Genomic DNA, 18,417 nt, shown 5'->3' with positions numbered 1-18,417 from the left:
CTCTCAGTTCAACTCCACCTGAGGGCTCCTAACACCTTGTTCAGCAGCTGTCTTCCCATTTCCCAAGGTCACCTAATGATCTGAAATGGCTGCCGGAGCTCCTTCCTGGTCAGTACTATACCGCTGAAAGCTATTTTGAAAAGCAAATGAGTTAACACGTAAAAGTCTGGGGAAAACGCTTGGCCCACACCTCTGCAACTATTCCAGCAGCATTGCAAAGCCAGGGCGGTGTGTCCAGGGTGTCCCAGCAGACTACAAGAAACCAGAGAAAAGCCCCGGCAGGGCAGCACACCGGGGCAGGAAGGTCTCCTGACCACAGGACGAGTTGGGGAAGCCACCTCAGCACAAGTACCTCGCCCAGGTGGAGACCAGCGCCCACAGAGTCTCGGGAGCTGTATAACCTGACAATCCGGACCCCGGCGCAGAGCCTCTCGGGAGTGACGCTCTCCGGCTTCTCCCAATGTAAGCCTAGAGCGACCCCGCCGCGTCCTTGGGGCCAATGTGAGCGAGCCATCGGTGTTGCTGGGCGGGCTCTGGACTCATAGCCCCGCCCGCAACGCGATGCGCACGCGCGCTCCCCTCCCACCCTTTCCGTCGCGCACGCGCGCTCCGTGTAGGGCTCTCCGAGCTGTCGGGGGCGCGCAGGGCGGCGGTGGCACTTAAGGAGCCGCCTGTGAACGTGCCCGCGCTCGTGCTCGCGCCGTGCGGGTGCGGAGCCGCTGGGCCGCGCCCCTGTTCTTTCGCCTCCGCTGCCCGCCGGGCGGATGCTCGTCGCGGGGCTGTGGGGAGCCGACGTAGACCCGGCCCAGACCCGGCTGTGGGGAGCTTGGCCCCGGCCCCGACCCTGACCCGATCCACCCGGGTTTGAGCCGGCCTGGCAGTCCCCGGGCGCGACCCGAGCGAGCGAGCTGGCCATGGCTGACCGCGGGTGCCCGCTGGAGCCGGTGCCGCTGCCCGCTGAGGTGCGGGAGAGCCTGGCTGAGCTGGAGCTGGAGCTGTCGGAAGGTGAGCGGCCCGGCCACGGGGGTCCCGCCCGGCCCTCACCTCGGACCCGGGATCCCCGCCAAGCTTCTCACACCCGGGAGCCCCTACCCCGCCCCTCACCTGGGACGTGCGACTTCTGCCCTGCCCGTCACCCGAGACCCCGAGACCCCCGCCTCACGCAGCTGCACCCCGGGGAGCTCGCCTGGTCCCTCAGACCGGGACCCTTGGACTCCTGGGCCCCGCCCGGCTTCTCGCAGAAGCAGCCCGGACGTTGAGGTGCCCGGCAGTTTGGGTGGGTTGTGTGACTTCAGGCGCGTCAACCGGGACGGGAGTGACCGTTCTGTCTCAGCAGCAGGCGGCGGTCGTCCCAACCCGAGGCCGCAGGTTGGGCTTCACGAGCGTGGCTGTACCCAGGCAGGTGCCGCCCACCTGGGTGCAGACGCGTGAGCCCGTCTCCGTTTGTGTGCCTCAGTTTCCTTCCCTGTGGGACCGGATTAAAACAGCACCTCCCTCTCTGGAGGTGCTTACAACAAGATTGTTAGCCCGTTTACCGAATTTTAAAAAACTGATAAAAAGTTTAATAAATGGTTCATTGCTTGTTCAAAAATAGGCTGGAGTGACTCCGCTTCAGAGGCAGTGGGTGGCGTTACTCATCTGCAGATTATTGCTCCCTAAACCTGTGGGGGGTTTTTGTTGTTGTTTTTTACGGAGAGAGAGTCAGAGAGATAGACAGGGATAGACAGACAGGAACAGAGAGATGAGAAGCATCAATCATTAGTTTTTCGTTGCGTATTGCAACACCTTAATTGTTCATTGATTGCTTTCTCATACGTGCCTTGACCGCGGGCCTTCAGCAGGCCGAGTGACCCCTTGCTGGAGCCAGCGACCTTGGGCTCAAGCTGGTGAGCCTTTTGCTTAAAGCAGATGAGCCCTCGCTCAAACTGGCGACCTCAGGGTCTCGAGCCTGGGTCTTCCGCATCCCAGTCCGACGCTCTATCCACTCTGCTACCACCTGGTCAGATCTAAACCTGTGTTTTAATATTCTGTTTTGATGTCATTGCTCAAAGAGAAAGTTCTTGGCGCAGTCTCACGGAAAGCATCTAATGTCTTAACTTTGTTTCTGATCGTTAAGTGCGTTTTAGACTCCATTTTTTCATAAGCTTACTATTGTTACTTTAGGTTTCAGTTTGATATGTTTTGCAGTCGTTGGAGTAGTGAATTTTTACAGCCATCTAAGAATACGCACTGGCTGGTACTAGCTCATTTAATCCTTGCCAACCTTAGGGAGGTAGGCACTGTTATCTTTGTTTTACAGATAATACAACATCTACTTGCAATTGTTTCGAGTTCAGCATGCAAATTTTTATGAGTTCTGTGATGTGTGGAACTTTTTAAAAATGCAAGTGCAATAAGAAATGGGTGGATGTGAGAATTCTTGGTGATTAGATGCTTTTGGGAAGTTTGAAAAACAAGTTAGAAATGGTTCTGACAGGAACCACTGTCTTGAATTTGTTGCAGCTTTTCATACGGTGAAAATCATGTCAATGCAGTTTAGATTTTATGCATTTGAAATATGTTTTTGCAGCTTGTTCCTAATTTCTGCACCCGTGTATTCGTTATTACCGAAATTTCTTATTTTTTCCGTGGTTGTATGTTTGTGTGCTTTCTAGGCATTGACAGGTAAGATTAGATCCTTTCCTCAAAAAACTTCATCATTTGTATGACAAAACATGCACAAAGTCAAGCACTCCAATGAAAGAAATGCTTCTTATCTATTGACTCTGTTTACACTATTGTCATTTTAGACCTATATGAAGGATTTATACATAAGTAAAGGATATAAGATTATGTAAAAGGAGCCTGGAAATGTAGCTTAAGCTGAGAAAGGAAGTGAACAATGTGTTAAAGGGAAGGGACAGCAGAGTGTAGCTGAGCCAAGGAGACAGGAGCCCTGGCTTCTATCCCAGCTCTTCAACTGGCCTGACACCTTTTTTCTTGGCCCCAATAGGCCAGTGATTATTTGGGTACAGTCAAGCTTGGCCTTGCTCCCAGGGTGCTTCCACACCTTTGATGCTGGCTTCTTCAGTTTGTGTTGTGATTCTTGTTGACATGGGCTTCCCCATTGAACTTAGAGATGCTTTGTGATAAGAACAGAGTCTTAGGCAAATTTTTGGCATTTTCACATAGTGGCTGATATCTGGTAAATGTCTCTGAATCTCCCCTGAATTCATAACATCTCATAACTTGGGTTTGGTTAACTGTAAAAGGTGAACACCTGCCTTATTAATGTCCTATAGTTCTTGTGAAGATTCAGTCAAATAGCATATGTGGAAGTGCTTTGAAACTGGTTAGGTTTTATTTATATAATTAAAGGAAGGTATTATTAATTAATGAAGCAACCGAAGTTACTTTTATTGTCATTACTTTAATTTGATCAAGTAAAAAGTGGGATTCACTTTGTCCTGTGCTGTACCCTACCCCTGCCCTAATTTGGAGGGTGGGGGATAAACTTTATTTTTTAATTTTTATTTAGAAAGTTATACTTAATGGGGTGACATTGATCAATGAGTACATAGGTTCCAAGTAAACATCTCTATAGCATTTGAACTTTTGTTTGCGTTGTGTGCCCGTCACTCAAAGTCAGATCATTTTCAGTTCCTCTTTACTTCTCTCTCTCAACCCCCTTCCCCTGGTAACCACTTCACTTTTATGTCTATGAGTCTCATTTTTCTATCCCACCTATATGTGAAATCACAGGTCTTAGCTTTTACTGATTTACTTGTTTCATTTAGTATAATACTCCCAAGGTCCATCCATGTTGTCGTAAATGGCAATATGTCATCATTTCTTATGGCTGAGTAGTACTTCATTGTATATATGTACCATATCTTCTTTGGGATTAACTTCTAATTCAGAATAAAGTAATAAAAATAGGATAATTTCACAGTACTCACACTTGTCTTAACGAGATTGCATAAAAGTTAGAGTTGACAGTATGCTAGGCGGGTTGGAGAGAAAAGAAAAGTTAACAGACAAAATGCTGCCTACCTGGAAGCTGGAGGTGAGTGATAGGTACCTGAACAATCTGGAAAATCCTACACTGCTTCCCCTCAATTTGTACACCAACAGTGACTAGTTCAAAGTAGTATGCTCCTGCCTTTATTATAATTCGTATGAGGCCTTGTTCTCCAACATCCTCCCTGGATTTTTGCCATCCACTGTTGCAATTGAAGTTGGCCCTAGGGGGAGGTTCTGGTCTTAGAATGCACTGATTTCTACCCATAGGGCAGGTTTGCTGACTTTTTGTATGAATTCTGAAGACGGTTGTTAGAGTAAAGCACAACTGTTGTGTTGCTCCCTAACTTTCCTGGCTGGTTTACCCTTTTTGATTTAGAGGATCTCCTTGAAATTAAGATTAGGATGAAGGGTGGAGCTGCACAGAACCCTGCTCTTCTCAGTCCCCCACCCCAGCTCACCCCCCATGAAAACGCTCAGGAGAATTCATACATGTGCCTCTTCAAAGCATATCAGAATGTACCTGGATGAAAATGAGGTTATTAGAAGTATAACCTTGACTTAAAAAAAAAGTTCCTAAACACCGTGCTTTACCTATTATTGTATCAAATTACCTTAGCTATACCACAACTGATTTGCGTACTCTACAGTGTCTTGGGGCTATTGCTTCTGAATTGATTTAAAAACATGATTAATGGTGTAAGATTTGTTCTTTGTTCTAGTGGTCTGTAGTGGTTTAGAGAGGAAATCCCGACACAATAGGCTACATTTGTCCTACTCTTGTTTCTTTTTTCAGGTTAATAGATCTGTTCCCTAGCTTTAACTGTAGTTTTTATTGCATTCTGATAATACAATATCAGATACCATACAGCCTGGATCTGGATGATGTCAAAGGAAAAGGGGAAAAGCTCCCTTTGTGGGTGTAGAGGAAAGGACTTCTTTCACAAAGCTTTCCCCCCCTAATTAAATGTTTTTAACTTCTGAAATTTGTGATATAATTCTTATTTTTCAGAATGACAGGCTGACATTGCTTTCACTTAAACATGTCCTATCTTGATGAAGCATTAAAAATTAATTTTCTTAAATCTTGACCCTTGAGTACTTATCTGTCAGTTGTCTACATGAGGAAATGAGCATTCCTGCCAAACAGAGCCAGGGCCTGTTTGAGGAGCAGTAGGTGTGCTGTTTCAAAGTGAACTCTAGTCACTTCTGTTGTGGAATGCCATTTTTACTTGAAAATATCGGTGGCAGACAAACTACAATTATTTATACTTGGGTATTTGGTGGACATTTTCTGGGAAATAGTGGAGAACAACTGTCAGAATGACCAATTACAATATTTGTGCTTCAAGCAAAAGTTAAAAACTTCTATCTGCTACTATGATCATCACATCATCCCAATACTTACAGACTTTTGGATGAGATCAGTAGCAATATTAATGAATGTGAGTTTTTTTTTTTATATTATATAATGACATGTGTCAGCATTTAAAGATCTGCATAATTCTGTGAACCACTGTTTTCCAAATGATAAGCAATGTATCATGTTACAAATTCTTGCATGGGTAAAAGATCCATTAAAAAGTTAGAGCAGCCCTGGCCGGTTGGCTCAGTGGTAGAGAGCGTCAGCCTGGCGTGCAGAAGTCCCGGGTTCGATTCCCGGCCAGGGCACACAGGAGAAGCGCCCATCTGCTTCTCCACCCCTACCCCTCTCCTTCCTCTCTGTCTCTCTCTTCCCCTCCCGCATCCGAGGCTCCACTGGAGCAAAGATGGCCCAGGCGCTGGGGATGGCTCCTTGGCCTCTGCCCCAGGCGCTAGAGTGGCTCTGGTCGCAACAGAGCGACACCTGGAGGGGCAGAGCATCGCCCCCTGGTGGGCAGAGCGTCGCCCCCTGGTGGGCATGCCGGGTGGATCCCGGTCAGGTGCATGCGGGAGTCTGTATGACTGTCACTCCCCGTTTCCGGCTTCAGAAAAATACAGAAAAAAGAAAAAAAAAAAGTTAGAGCAATGAATTATAACAGTATGAAAAGTTCATTGCTGTGGTTTTAGAGTCTACCTTGCAGATTTTCTTTAAGAAATTACCACTTTAGGCCCTGGCCAGGTAGCTTGTGACTTGTGGCTTAGTGGATAAAGTGACAACCAAGCGCACCAGAGGTTGTGGGTTTAACATCGGGGTCAAGGGTACATAGGAGAAGCAATCAATAAGTACACAACTAAATGGAACAATTAAGTGAAAACAACCAGTTGATGCCATTCTTGTATTTTCTCTCTCTTTTTCTCCCTATTCCTCAAATCAATGGAAAAATTAAAAAAGAGACTACCACTTTAAAAAAACAAACTACCACTTACCTAATGTTGGTGCTGTATCAAAGAAGCATATCCATAATGATACAAAGAAGCTACTGAAATACTACTCCCTTTCCAACGTATGTTTTGTGAGGCTCAATTTGCTTCGTAAACTTGAACCAAAGCCACGTATTGCAACAGCTTGAATGCTGAAGCCTATGAGAGAATCTAATTGTCTTCTAATGAAGCCAGATATTAAAGAGATTTGTAAAACAGTACCAGTATTCACTAAATGTTTTTGGCTTTGGAAATCTATTATATTTTTATAAAAAAATACTTCTGTTAACATGTAGGTTTGTTTATTTATTTATTGACAGACAGAGTGAGTCAAAGAGAGGGACAGATAGGGACAGACAGGAAGGGAGAGAGATGAGAAGCATTAGTTCTTCGTTATGGCACCTTAGTTGTTCATTGATTGCATTCTCATATGTGCCTTGACCAGGGGGTTGCAGCAGAGTGAATGACCCCTTGCTTAAGCCAGCGACCTTGGGCTTTAAGCCAGCAGCCATAGGGTCAGGTCTGTGATCCCACGCTCAAGCCAGCGACCCCGTGCTCAAGCTGGATGAGCCCATGCTCAAGCCAGCAATCTTGGGGTTTCGAACCTGGGTCCTCTACATCTCAGTCCAACGGTCTATCCACTGTGCTACTGCCTGGTTAGACAATATGTAGGTTTATTATAAAAAATTTTAAGTGAATTAAATATTTTTAAAATGTCAGAACTTTAATTTTTTATTATTATTATTATTATTATTATTATACTGGGGAACAAAATTTTTGTTGCATCCACAAAAACACTTGTTCTTACCTAATTCGAGGGTGCTGATCTCAAATCTAACATTAGTTTTTCTCTGTAAGCTACAGATTTTTTGCAATTCAAGATTTTAGGTTTTCATCTTATTGTAAAATTTTCAACATTTAGTTTAACATAATGAAGTAGAATGTCTTCTTGGGCATCATCTTTGTGAAAATATCATAATTTATATAATGCAGTAAATACACTAATACACTAAAAGATATGATTGCATCAGAATTTGTCTACAATTTTGAAATAGGACATATTAAAACACTTATTTTAATCATAAAACTTGTACAAAACTTATTTAAATTCTATTCAGGCAAAAATTTGCGTTTGTAGCTCTTGTGTTTGTGTACTTGTTGAGGACAGTCTCATTTGATGCTCCAGCAGTAGTCTTCTCATCACTAACAGCTCCAAGATTTTCGGGGAACTTATCAAGGTGACTGTTCAGGAAGTGAATCTTAATGCTCATGTTACATCCAATGTCGTGGAAAGCCAACAGCGTCCTTTGAACCAGAAGTTCATAGTTTTCTGCTTTTTTGTTGCCAAGGAAGTTCTTTGTAACAGCCACAAAAGACTGCCATGCTGCTTTCTCCTCCTTATAATCTTGCTGGCAAATTCTTCATCACGTATGAGGGTTCGAATTTGAGGTCCATCGAATACACCTGCATTTATCTTCTTGAAAGACAAGGCAGGAAAAGCAGAAATAATATGTTGAAAGCATTCACTTTCTCTATTCAAAGCCTGAACAAACTGCTTCATTAAGCCAAGTTTGATGTGAAGTGGGGGGAAAATGATCCTGTCTTGATTAACTACAGGTTCATTCACAATATTTTGCATCCCTACATCCAGAGCTTCACGTTTCAGCCACTCCTTCTGTGTCCAGTGTTTCTCCTGAGCTTGGCCATCCCACAAACACAGAAAGCAAGGATACTTCATGAAACCTCTATTTTGTCCTAGCAGGAAATTTACCATTTTAAGATCCACACAAATGGTCCAGTTATGCTCCTCATACTTCAGAAAGTCGAGGACAATTTTTATGTCATTATAATCTTCTCACAGATGAGTTGAATAGCCAATTGGAACCGCTGCATAAACATTATCGTTGTGTAGGAGAACACATTTCAGACTCTTTAGAGCTGTCAAGAAACAGTCGCCATTCTGATGGACTGTAAGTGGTAATACCTAGCTAGCTGAGAAGACTACTGATATCATGACAGTAAACAAAGTGTCTTCGGAAAAAATGTCCACAAAAATTTGTTTACGCTTCCTGAAATGGGATACTTTAGCTGACCGTGAAGTACACTCTTTTCTTGAAGCCTGGAGGCTAACAACTCAGCTTCTTTCTTTGATAGGCCCAAATCTCTTACTAAGTCATTCAATTCGGATTGGCTAAACTGCTGAGGGGTTAATGACTGCTTGGCATCAGAAGAAGACCCTTTAGATTCTACAACCATTTCCTCATGCATCTTATCAAAATACACTTGAACACCATGTTCACTTTCTTCATCCTTAGAAGAAATAAAACCATTGAAAACAAGCCGGGAGTGTCTCAGAGTGTGGATAGGTCGTATTGCTGAAGGAATATTCGGATATGTGATCATATGCTATTTTTTCTTGCCAATGCTCTTTGTATGGATCAGACTGAAATAACAGTCACTGCTGTGGTCCTTAGGTTCATGCCAAACCATGGGAATACCAAAAGGCATTCCTTTGTGTTTTTCTTTTGTCCAGTCACAAAGCATTTCCTCACAATTATGACACACAATATGAGGAGCCCAATTCTTGTCCTGATTGCCAAGGGGAACTTGAAAATAGGCAATATATGCATGTGTCACAAATGATGAAATATTGCACCTTTGACGTTGAAGTGTGTAACAGCCACATAGAACAATGTGTCAGGACTATTCTTATATTTATGCCTACTCAAAGAAGCCATGATTCAATCTTAAAACAAAATAAGAGGGTGTTTTTATCAGATAATAATCTTTTACATTTAAAAACAACTACAATTATGTAAAAGTGATGTTTGTAAAACATTAATTGCCTTGTGGTTATGTTCAGTCCAAGAGTTGTTGCCCTTTAACTCTAATTTAAAAACCAATGCATGCCATTAACTGTAACGAAAAGAAATTAAAATTGCATAAATAGAGCATGCACCAAAAAACGGATTTCAGATTTGAAATCAGCAATGCAGAAATATATAGAAACAATTCTAAAACCTCATGCAACAGAAAATGAAAACACATTTTTTTTCCCCAGTGTTATTTATTCAGTGTGAAGACAGGAGGCAGAGACAGACTCTTGCGTGTGCCCTGACTGGGATCCATCTGGCAAGCCCACTAGGGGATGATGCTCTGCGCATCTGGGGCTACTCCCTTGCTCAGCAGTGGAGTTCTTCTTAGCTCCTGAGGCTGAGGCCCTGGAACAGGGGTCGGAAACCTTTTTGCCTGAGAGAGCCATGAATGCCACATATTTTAAAATGTAATTCCGTGAAAGCCATACAATGACCCGTGTATGTTATGCATTATCCAGTAAAAATTTGGTGTTGTTCCGGAAGACAGCTGTGATTGGTTCCAGCCACCTGCGATAGGAAATGAATGGATTGTAATACATGATAATGTTTTATATATATATTTTTTAAATAAATAAATTTTTATTAATTTTAATGGGGTGACATCAATAAACCAGGGTACATATATTCAAAGAAAACATATCCAGGTTATCTTGTCATTCAATTATGTTGCATACCCATCACCCAAAGTCAGATTGTCCTCCGTAACCCTCTATCTAGTTTTCTTGGTGCCCCTCCCCCTCCCCCTCTCTCTCCTTCCTTCCCCCCGCCCCCTGTAACCACCACACTCTTGTCCATGTCTCTTAGTCTCGTTTTTGTGTCTCACCAATGTATGGAATCATGCAGTTCTTGGTCTTTTCTTATTTACTTATTTCACTCCGTATAATGTTATCAAGATCACACCATTTTGTTGTAAATGATCCGATGTCATCATTTCTTATGGCTGAATAGTATACCATGGTGTATATGTGCCACATCTTCTTTATCCAGTCTTCTATTTTTTTTTTACAGTGATTAAAGCCTTTAAGCAAACTCTTGGCCAATACAGCAAGAATCCATAAAAGAGTAGTGTCCTTAACATGTTCACCAAGTCCAAGTTGGCTCCATCACCATGCCAAATCCCTGAAAGATGCAACCAAACCCCAGTTCAGTCTGTTAGGAACTGTCACAGGGAGCAGGAGTCCAGGAAAAGTTCACATCCAGGAAAAGTCCACATGGCACTGGAATTGTTGTCATAATTCTATACTTTGCAGCTCACGTCCAAGTCCCAGTGACCACTGCCTCTAGCTGGTAATGATTCAGGTAGACTGGAAAAGCCATATGCAGCATGTGTGGAGATGGAGCTTCTGTGCTCCTCTGCCTGGAGAGATGAGACCAGGGTGCTTTTTCCTGGAGCTCTGCTACTGTGGTGTGATAAAGAGAACCTTGGGATACATTAAGCTGGGTGGCAAAAGTAGATTCATAATAGAAGTTGGCAAAAGGGGGAAAGAGCTCTAAATTAGGAGTAGGTCCCAGCCTGAAATATGAGTGGGGCATTGAGGTAGGAGGAGGGATAAAGGAAACACTATATATTAAGCCAAGCAGCAGAAAATAGAGCTATCAACGCCCACAACAGAGATCTTTGAGGGAAGAATAAAAAACCTGACTATTCAGGCAAAACATAGTTAAGTGGCCCCTTGTGCAAATGAGATCAGTTTACCTGAGTCTTGGAAGAAATACCCTAGGCTCGTCCACAGTGTCGTAGATGGGGCCGATGGCCCTGGGCACCTTCAGCCTTCAGTGGCAAACCCCAGCATTCATAGGTGGCTGGAGCAGGGCTGGAAGAGACTGAACCCTCCCATAGAGGAGCGAGGGGGAAGCCCACCTTCCAGTGTCCCTGTTTCCTCACAGCAGAGGCATGTAAGTCTGGCAGGCTTTAGCTCAATGACCTTCCCTTTCACTACTGAAGCAGGACCCAGATGGCATTCTATGAGACCCCTTTGGGGCTTTGGAGCCTTTAAGGGCATATCCTAAAAGCTGGTAGTTCACCTGATCTCTATTGGGCTTTTTCTGCCTCTTGGTATCTTTTTTTTTTTTATATATAATTTTATTTTTTTAATGGGGTGACATCAATAAATCAGGATACATATATTCAAAGATAACAAGACCAGGGTATCTTGTCGTTCAATTATGATGCATACCTGTCACCCAAAGTCAGATTGTCCTCTGTCACCTTCTATCTTGTTTTCTTTGTGCCCCTCCCCCTCCCCCTTTCCCTCTCCCATTCCGCCCTCCCCCCCGTAACCACCACACTCTTATCAATGTCTCTTAGTTTCACTTTTATGTCCCACCTACGTATGGAATAATGCAGTTCCTGGTTTTTTCTGATTTACTTATTTCGCTTCGTATCATGTTATCTAGATCCCACCATTTTGCTGTAAATGTTCCGATGTCATCATTTCTTATGGCTGAGTAGTATTCCATAGTGTATATGTGCCACATCTTCTTTATCCAGTCATCTATTGACGGGCTTTTTGGTTGTTTCCATGTCCTGGCCACTGTGAACAATGCTGCAATAAACATGGGGCTGCATGTGTCTTTACGTATCAATGTTTCTGAGTTTTGGGGGTATATACCCAGTAGAGGGATTGCTGGGTCATAAGGTAGTTCTATTTTCAGTTTTTTGAGGAACCACCATACTTTCTTCCATAATGGTTGTACTACTTTACATCCCCACCAACAGTGTATGAGGGTTCCTTTTTCTCCACAGCCTCTCCAACATTTGCTATTACCTGTCTTGCTAATAATAGCTAATCGAACAGGTGTGAGGTGGTATCTCATTGCTGTTTTGATTTGCATTTCTCTAATAGCTAAAGAAGATGAGCATCTTTTCATATATCTGTTGGCCATTTGTATTTCTTCCTGGGAGAAGTGTCTGTTCATATCCTCTTCCCATTTTTTTATGGGATTGTTTGTTTGTTTGTTGTTGAGTTTTATGAGTTCTTTGTATATTTTGGATATTAGGCCCTTATCTGAGCTGTTGTTTGAAAATATCATTTCCCATTTAGTTGGCTTTCTGTTTATTTTGTTATCAGTTTCTCTTGCTGAGCAAAAACTTCTTAGTCTGATGTAGTCCCATTCATTAATTTTTGCCTTCACTTCTCTTGCCATTGGAGTCAAATTCATAAAATGCTCTTTAAAACCCAGGTCCATGAGTTGAGTACCTATGTCTTCTTCTATGTACTTAATTGTTTCAGGTCTTATGTTTAGATCTTTGATCCATTTTGAGTTAATTTTAGTACAGGGGGACAAACTGTAGTCCAGTTTCATTCTTTTGCATGTGGCTTTCCAGTTTTCCCAGCACCATTTATTGAAGAGGCTTTCTTTTCTCCATTGTGTGTTCTTGGCCCCTTTATCAAAAATTATTTGACTATATATATGTGGTTTTATTTCTGGACTTTCTATTCTGTTCCATTGGTCTGAGTGTCTATTTTTCTGCCAATACCATGCTGTTTTGATTGTCGTGGCCCTATAATAGAGTTTGAAGTCAGGTATTGTAATGCCCCCAGCTTCATTCTTTTTCTTTAGGATTGCTTTGGCTATTCGGGGTTTTTTATAGTTCCATATAAATCTGATGATTTTTTGCTCTATTTCTTTAAAAAATGTCATTGGAAGTTTGATGGGAATTGCATTGAATTTGTATATTGCTTTGGGTAATATAGCCATCTTGATTATATTTATTCTTCCTAGCCAAGAACAAGGTATATTCTTCCATCTCATTATATCTTTTTCAATTTCCCTTAACAATGGTTTATAGTTTTCATTATATAAGTCCTTTACATTCTTTGTTATGTTTATTCCTAAGTATTTTATTTTTTTTGTTGCAATCGTGAAGGGGATTATTCTTTTGAGTTCCTTCTCAGTTGTTTCATTGTTGGCATATAGAAAGGCTATTGACTTCTGAATGTTAATTTTGTATCCTGCGACCTTACTGTATTGGCTTATTGTTTCTAGTAGTCTTTTTGTGGATTCTTTGGGGTTTCCGATGTATAGGATCATATCATCTGCAAAAAGTGATACCTTTACTTCTTCTTTTCCGATATGGATGCCTTTTATTTCTTTGTCTTGTCTGATTGCTGTGGCGAGAACCTCTAGTGCCACATTAAATAAGAGTGGAGAGAGTGGACAACCCTGTCTTGTTCCTGATTTAAGGGGGAAAGCCTTCAGTTTAGTGCCATTTAATATGATGTTAGCTGATGGTTTATCATATATGGCCTTTATCATGTTGAGATATTTTCCTTCTATACCCATTTTGTTGAGAGTCTTAAACATAAAATTGTGTTGTATTTTATCGAAAGCCTTTTCTGCATCTATTGATAAGATCATGTGGTTTTTGTTCTTTGTTTTGTTGATATGGTGTATTACGTTAACCGTTTTACGTATGTTGAACCATCCTTGAGATTCTGGGATGAATCCCACTTGATCATGATGTATTATTTTTTTAATATGTTGTTGTATTCGATTTGCTAGTATTTTGTTTAGTATTTTAGCATCTGTATTCATTAGAGATATTGGTCTGTAGTTTTCTTTTTTTGTGCCATCCTTGCCTGGTTTTGGTATGAGGGTTATGTTGGCCTCATAAAATGTGTTTGGAAGTATTGCTTCTTCTTCAATTTTTTGGAAGACTTTGAGTAGAATAGGAACCAAGTCTTCTTTGAATGTTTGATAAAATTCGCTGGTATAGCCGTCAGGGCCTGGACTTTTATTTTTGGGGAGGTTTTTAATGGTTTTTTCTATTTCTTCTCTACTGATAGGTCTGTTTAGGCTTTCTGCTTCTTCTTGACTCAGTCTAGGAAGGTTGTATTGTTCTAGGAATTTATCCATTTCTTCTAGGTTGTTGAATTTAGTGGCATAAAGTTTTTCATAGTATTCTACAATAATTCTTTGTATATCTACGGTGTCCGTGGTGATTTCTCCTCTTTCATTTTGGATTTTGTTTATATGAGTTCTTTCTCTTTTTTCCTTGGTAAGTCTTGCCAAGGGTTTGTCAATTTTGTTGATCTTTTCAAAGAACCTGCTCCTTGTTCTATTAATTTTTTCTATAGTTTTTCTGTTCTCTAATTCATTTATTTCTGCTCTGATTTTTATTATCTCCTTTCTTCGGCTGCTTTTGGGTTGTCTTTGTTCTTCTTTTTCTAGTTCCTTAAGGTGGGAAGTTAAGTGGTTCACTTGGGCTCTCTCTTGTTTGTTCATATATGCCTGAAGTGATATGAACTTCCCTCTTATCACTGCTTTTGCTGCATCCCATAGATTCTGATATGTCGTATTGTCATTTTCATTAGTCTGTATAAATCTTTTGATCTCTGCACTTATTTCTTCTTTGACCCATTCATTTTTTAAAAGTATGTTGTTTAGTTTCCACATTTTTGTGGGATTTTTTTCCTCTTTTTTGCAGTTGAATTCTAGTTTCAAGGCTTTATGATCAGAAAATATGCTTGGTACAACTTCAATTTTTCTGAATTTGCTGATGTTGTTTTTGTGGCCCAACATATGGTCAATTCTTGAGAATGATCCATGTACACTGGAGAAAAATGTATACTCAGTCACTTTGGGATGAAATGTCCTGTAGATGTCTATCATATCCAGGTGCTCTAGTGTTTTGTTTAAGGCCACTATGTCTTTGTTGATTCTCTGTTTGGATGACCGATCTAGAGCCGTCAGCGGTGTATTGAGGTCTCCAAGTATGATTGTATTTTTGTCAGTTTTTGTTTTAAGGTCAATAAGTAGCTGTCTTATATATTTTGGTGCTCCTTGGTTTGGTGCATATATATTAAGAATTGTTATGTCTTCTTGATTCAGTGTCCCCTTAGCCATTATGAAATGGCTATTTTTACCTCTGAGTACTTTTCCTGTCTTGTAGTCAGCATTATCCGATATGAGTATTGCTACACCTGCTTTTTTTTGGATGTTATTTGCTTGGAGTATTGTTTTCCAGCCTTTCACTTTGAATTTGTTTTTATCCTTGTTACTTAGATGAGTTTCCTGTAGGCAGCATATAGTTGGATTTTCTTTTTTAATCCATTCTGCTAGTCTGTGCCTTTTTATTGGTGAGTTTAATCCGTTTACATTTAGTGTAATTATTGATACTTGTGAGTTCCCTATTGCCATTTTATATCTTGCTTTCTGTTAGTTTTGTGTCTTGTTTGATCCTTCTCTTTCGTTTTTCTATCTTTTGTTTTTATTTGGTTGTATTCCATACATCTTTCCTCTGTTGCTATCTTTTTTATCTCATGTGCTTCTGTGGTGGTTTTTTCAATGGTGGTTACCTTTGAGTAATGAAAAGGGTCCCTACCCTGTTCATTGTAGCAAACTATTTTGTGAGTACTTTTGCACTCCATCGTCCTTTGCTACTGTTAATCTCCATCTTCTCCCCCTCTTTCTTTTTGTTGTTGTCACAGTTTAAATTTGGTTTTATTGTGTTCTTCTTGGAGCTTTTACTTGTGGCTCTGTTTTTTTTTTGTTCTTTGTATCTGATTGGAGAACCCCCTTTAGTAATTCCTGGAGTGGGGGTTTTCTGATGATAAATTCCCTCATCTTTTCTGTATCTGTGAATGTTTTTATTTCACCTTCATATTTGAAGGATAGCTTTGATGGGTATAGTATTCGTGGCTGAAAGTTTCTCTCTTTCAGGACTTTAAATATTGGGGTCCACTCTCTTCTAGCTTGTAGAGTTTCTGCTGAGAAGTCTGATGATAATCTAATGGGCCTTCCTTTATATGTTGTATTCTTCTTTTCCCTGGCTGCCTTGAGAATTTTTTCTTTGCTGTTGGTTTGTGTCAATTTCATTATGATATGCCTTGGAGTAGGTTTGTTGGGGTTAAGAAAACTCGGTGTTCTGTTTGCTTCTTGAATTTGAGGCTTTAGTTCTTTCCACAGGCTTGGGAAGTTCTCATCTATTATTTGTTTGAGTATGTTCTCCATTCCATTTTCTCTCTCTTCTCCCTCTGATATACCTATTATTCTTATGTTATTCTTTTTGATGGAGTCAGATAATTCTTGTGCCTCTTGGTATCTTAAAAGCCATTCTCAGAAGATCTCGCTGAGGGGTTTGAGGATCCCCATCCGCCTATATAAATCTTTTCCATATATCTGGAGCTATTTGGAAAAAGACAAAACAGTGTTATTAGCTGGATCAAATAAAAGAAGGTAGAAGTTTGCAGGAGAAAAAGAATTGGCGTCTCCTGGTCATCAGCATTCAAAAGAAATTTAGAATTTTTTAAGTAAAAAGCATATGGTAGACCCGTAGGAGTTCCAGGATATGACACCCCCCTTTAAAAATTGTTTTAAATTGACCTTAAAATACTTGCTGGGTACACTTGAATAATACCTTGACTTTAACGATTGTAAGAAATACACATAATTTGAAAGGTTTGACAAAATAACAGTAAATGCTTTTGCTCCATATGCAGGAGCATTGTCAGTTTAACCAGTTTAGGAAATCCAATAATAGAACAATGCATACAATGAGCTATAACATGCTTAGCAGTCTCTCCTGTTTTGACAGAGGTTACTATAAATCTGGAATATGTATCCACTGTAACGTGGTCATAGGACTGTTTGCCAAATGGAGGTATATGAGTAACATCCATTTGCCAAAGTTGTCCTGGTAGGGGTCCTTGAGGGTTAACTCCAAATGAAGGAACAGATTGTAGTATAGGATCCCTTGGACAGGATTTCCCAATCCGCCATGCTGCTTCCCGAGAAAGTTGAAAAGTTACACAGGGCTGCAGTGTTCAGTATGAGACTGAATTGCTCGATCTGTCCTGGTTGCTCCAAATAATTTTCTTTTGGGTAGCTTGATCAACAAGGGCATTCCCTTGTGCTAAAGCTCCAGGGAGCATGGAATGAGCTCGAGTATGTCCTATAAAACATGGAGCTCTATGTTGACATACAAGTCTTTGAAGAAGGAGGAACTGCTGAAATAGTTCATCAGCATTTGTCCCTGAGACAGCAGTCTTTATAGTGGAAACACCATAAGTAAATATTTGCTGTCTGTATATAGATTAAAGGCAGAATATGGCAAATGCTGAAAAACCATGATACTGGCATATAATTCTAGTCTTTGAGTTGATTTTAAGTTGACAGTTTCAATATAAAGTTGATTTGCAAGAGCAATTTGCCATTTAGTGGAAGTTTCCCAGAACCATTGTTGTTGATCCTTTGAAAAAAGGAACAACAATAATTTTGAGGCTCAAAACCTATAAGCTGTAAGGGTCGCCTATGCCCCTTGATAATCCAGGAGGCAACAAGATCAAAATATGGAAGTGTATTCCTTGGGCTATTAGATGGTTCAATGTGCCCAAGCTGTAGCTGCTCTTGTACCAATTGAGCAGCTGCCCTAAGTTTCTCCTGAGAAAGGGGCCATTGGTCTACCCATACAGGATTATCTGATTTCCAAGTAATTGGGTTTGCACAATGCATTATTGAGGTAGCAGGAGCTACCAAGGCCCATATGCTAAATTTTGATATCCTAATCCACACCTTTTGGTATTGGGTGCCACTTCTATGAGAGTGAGAATTCCTCGCTGTTCTTTCCCTAGTCCCTTGGTGAGCAAAAATCACCGTTCAAGCATCTGAGTACTAACTAAACCATTAGGACTGACTAGCAATGCTTCCATATTTTTCAAAACATCTCTACCCCACAAATTAACTGGCCATCCAGGGAGCACATAGGCTTAAAAAATCCAGAATGACCTTCTCAATCTTTTTTTTTTTTAATTTTTATTTTATTTATTCATTTTTAAAGAGGAAAGAGAGACAGAGAGAGAGAGAGAGAGGAGAGAGAGACAGAGAGAGAGAAGGGGGGAGGAGCTGGAAGCATCAACTCCCATATGTGCCTTGACCAGGCAAGCCCAGGGTTTCGAACCAGTGACCTCAGCATTTCCAGGTCGACACTTTATCCACTGCGCCACCACAGGTCAGGCCTTAATCTTCCCAATGTAGAAAACTAGAACTTTGTTGAGGAGATTTACTCTGCCCTATACCTTGTAATTCTGTGGCTGCTGCATGAGTGGGCCAGGAAGGAGGCCAATGTAACTTAGCAATAACAGATACATCAGCTCCAGTATCTAAAAGTCCTTTAAATTTATGCTCATGTATTGTTAGTTTCATTTCAGGGTTTTCCTGACCTATTTTTTTAAATCCAATTGGCAAAATCAGAGGA

General features: G+C 41.1%; 1 protein-coding gene across 5 annotated transcripts in view; it reads left to right on the top strand.

The window, feature by feature from the left end:
* The first annotated feature begins 650 nt into the window (after positions 1-650).
* Positions 651-18,417, top strand: part of DIP2A (disco interacting protein 2 homolog A) — a 158,148-nt gene continuing 140,381 nt past the window's right edge. For all 5 annotated transcript variants that reach the window (XM_066259129.1, XM_066259128.1, XM_066259127.1 and 2 more), the window contains exon 1: positions 651-1,005. In XM_066259129.1, the coding sequence (XP_066115226.1) occupies positions 915-1,005 (91 nt within the window). In that variant the 5' untranslated portion in view covers positions 651-914. The remainder of the gene's footprint in view (positions 1,006-18,417) is intronic.

This window comes from Saccopteryx bilineata, chromosome 2 (genome assembly GCF_036850765.1).
Source record: "Saccopteryx bilineata isolate mSacBil1 chromosome 2, mSacBil1_pri_phased_curated, whole genome shotgun sequence".
Lineage (NCBI taxonomy): Eukaryota > Metazoa > Chordata > Mammalia > Chiroptera > Emballonuridae > Saccopteryx > Saccopteryx bilineata.
Note: the sequence above shows the minus strand (reverse complement) of the source record. Positions and strands in the feature narration are given on the sequence as shown.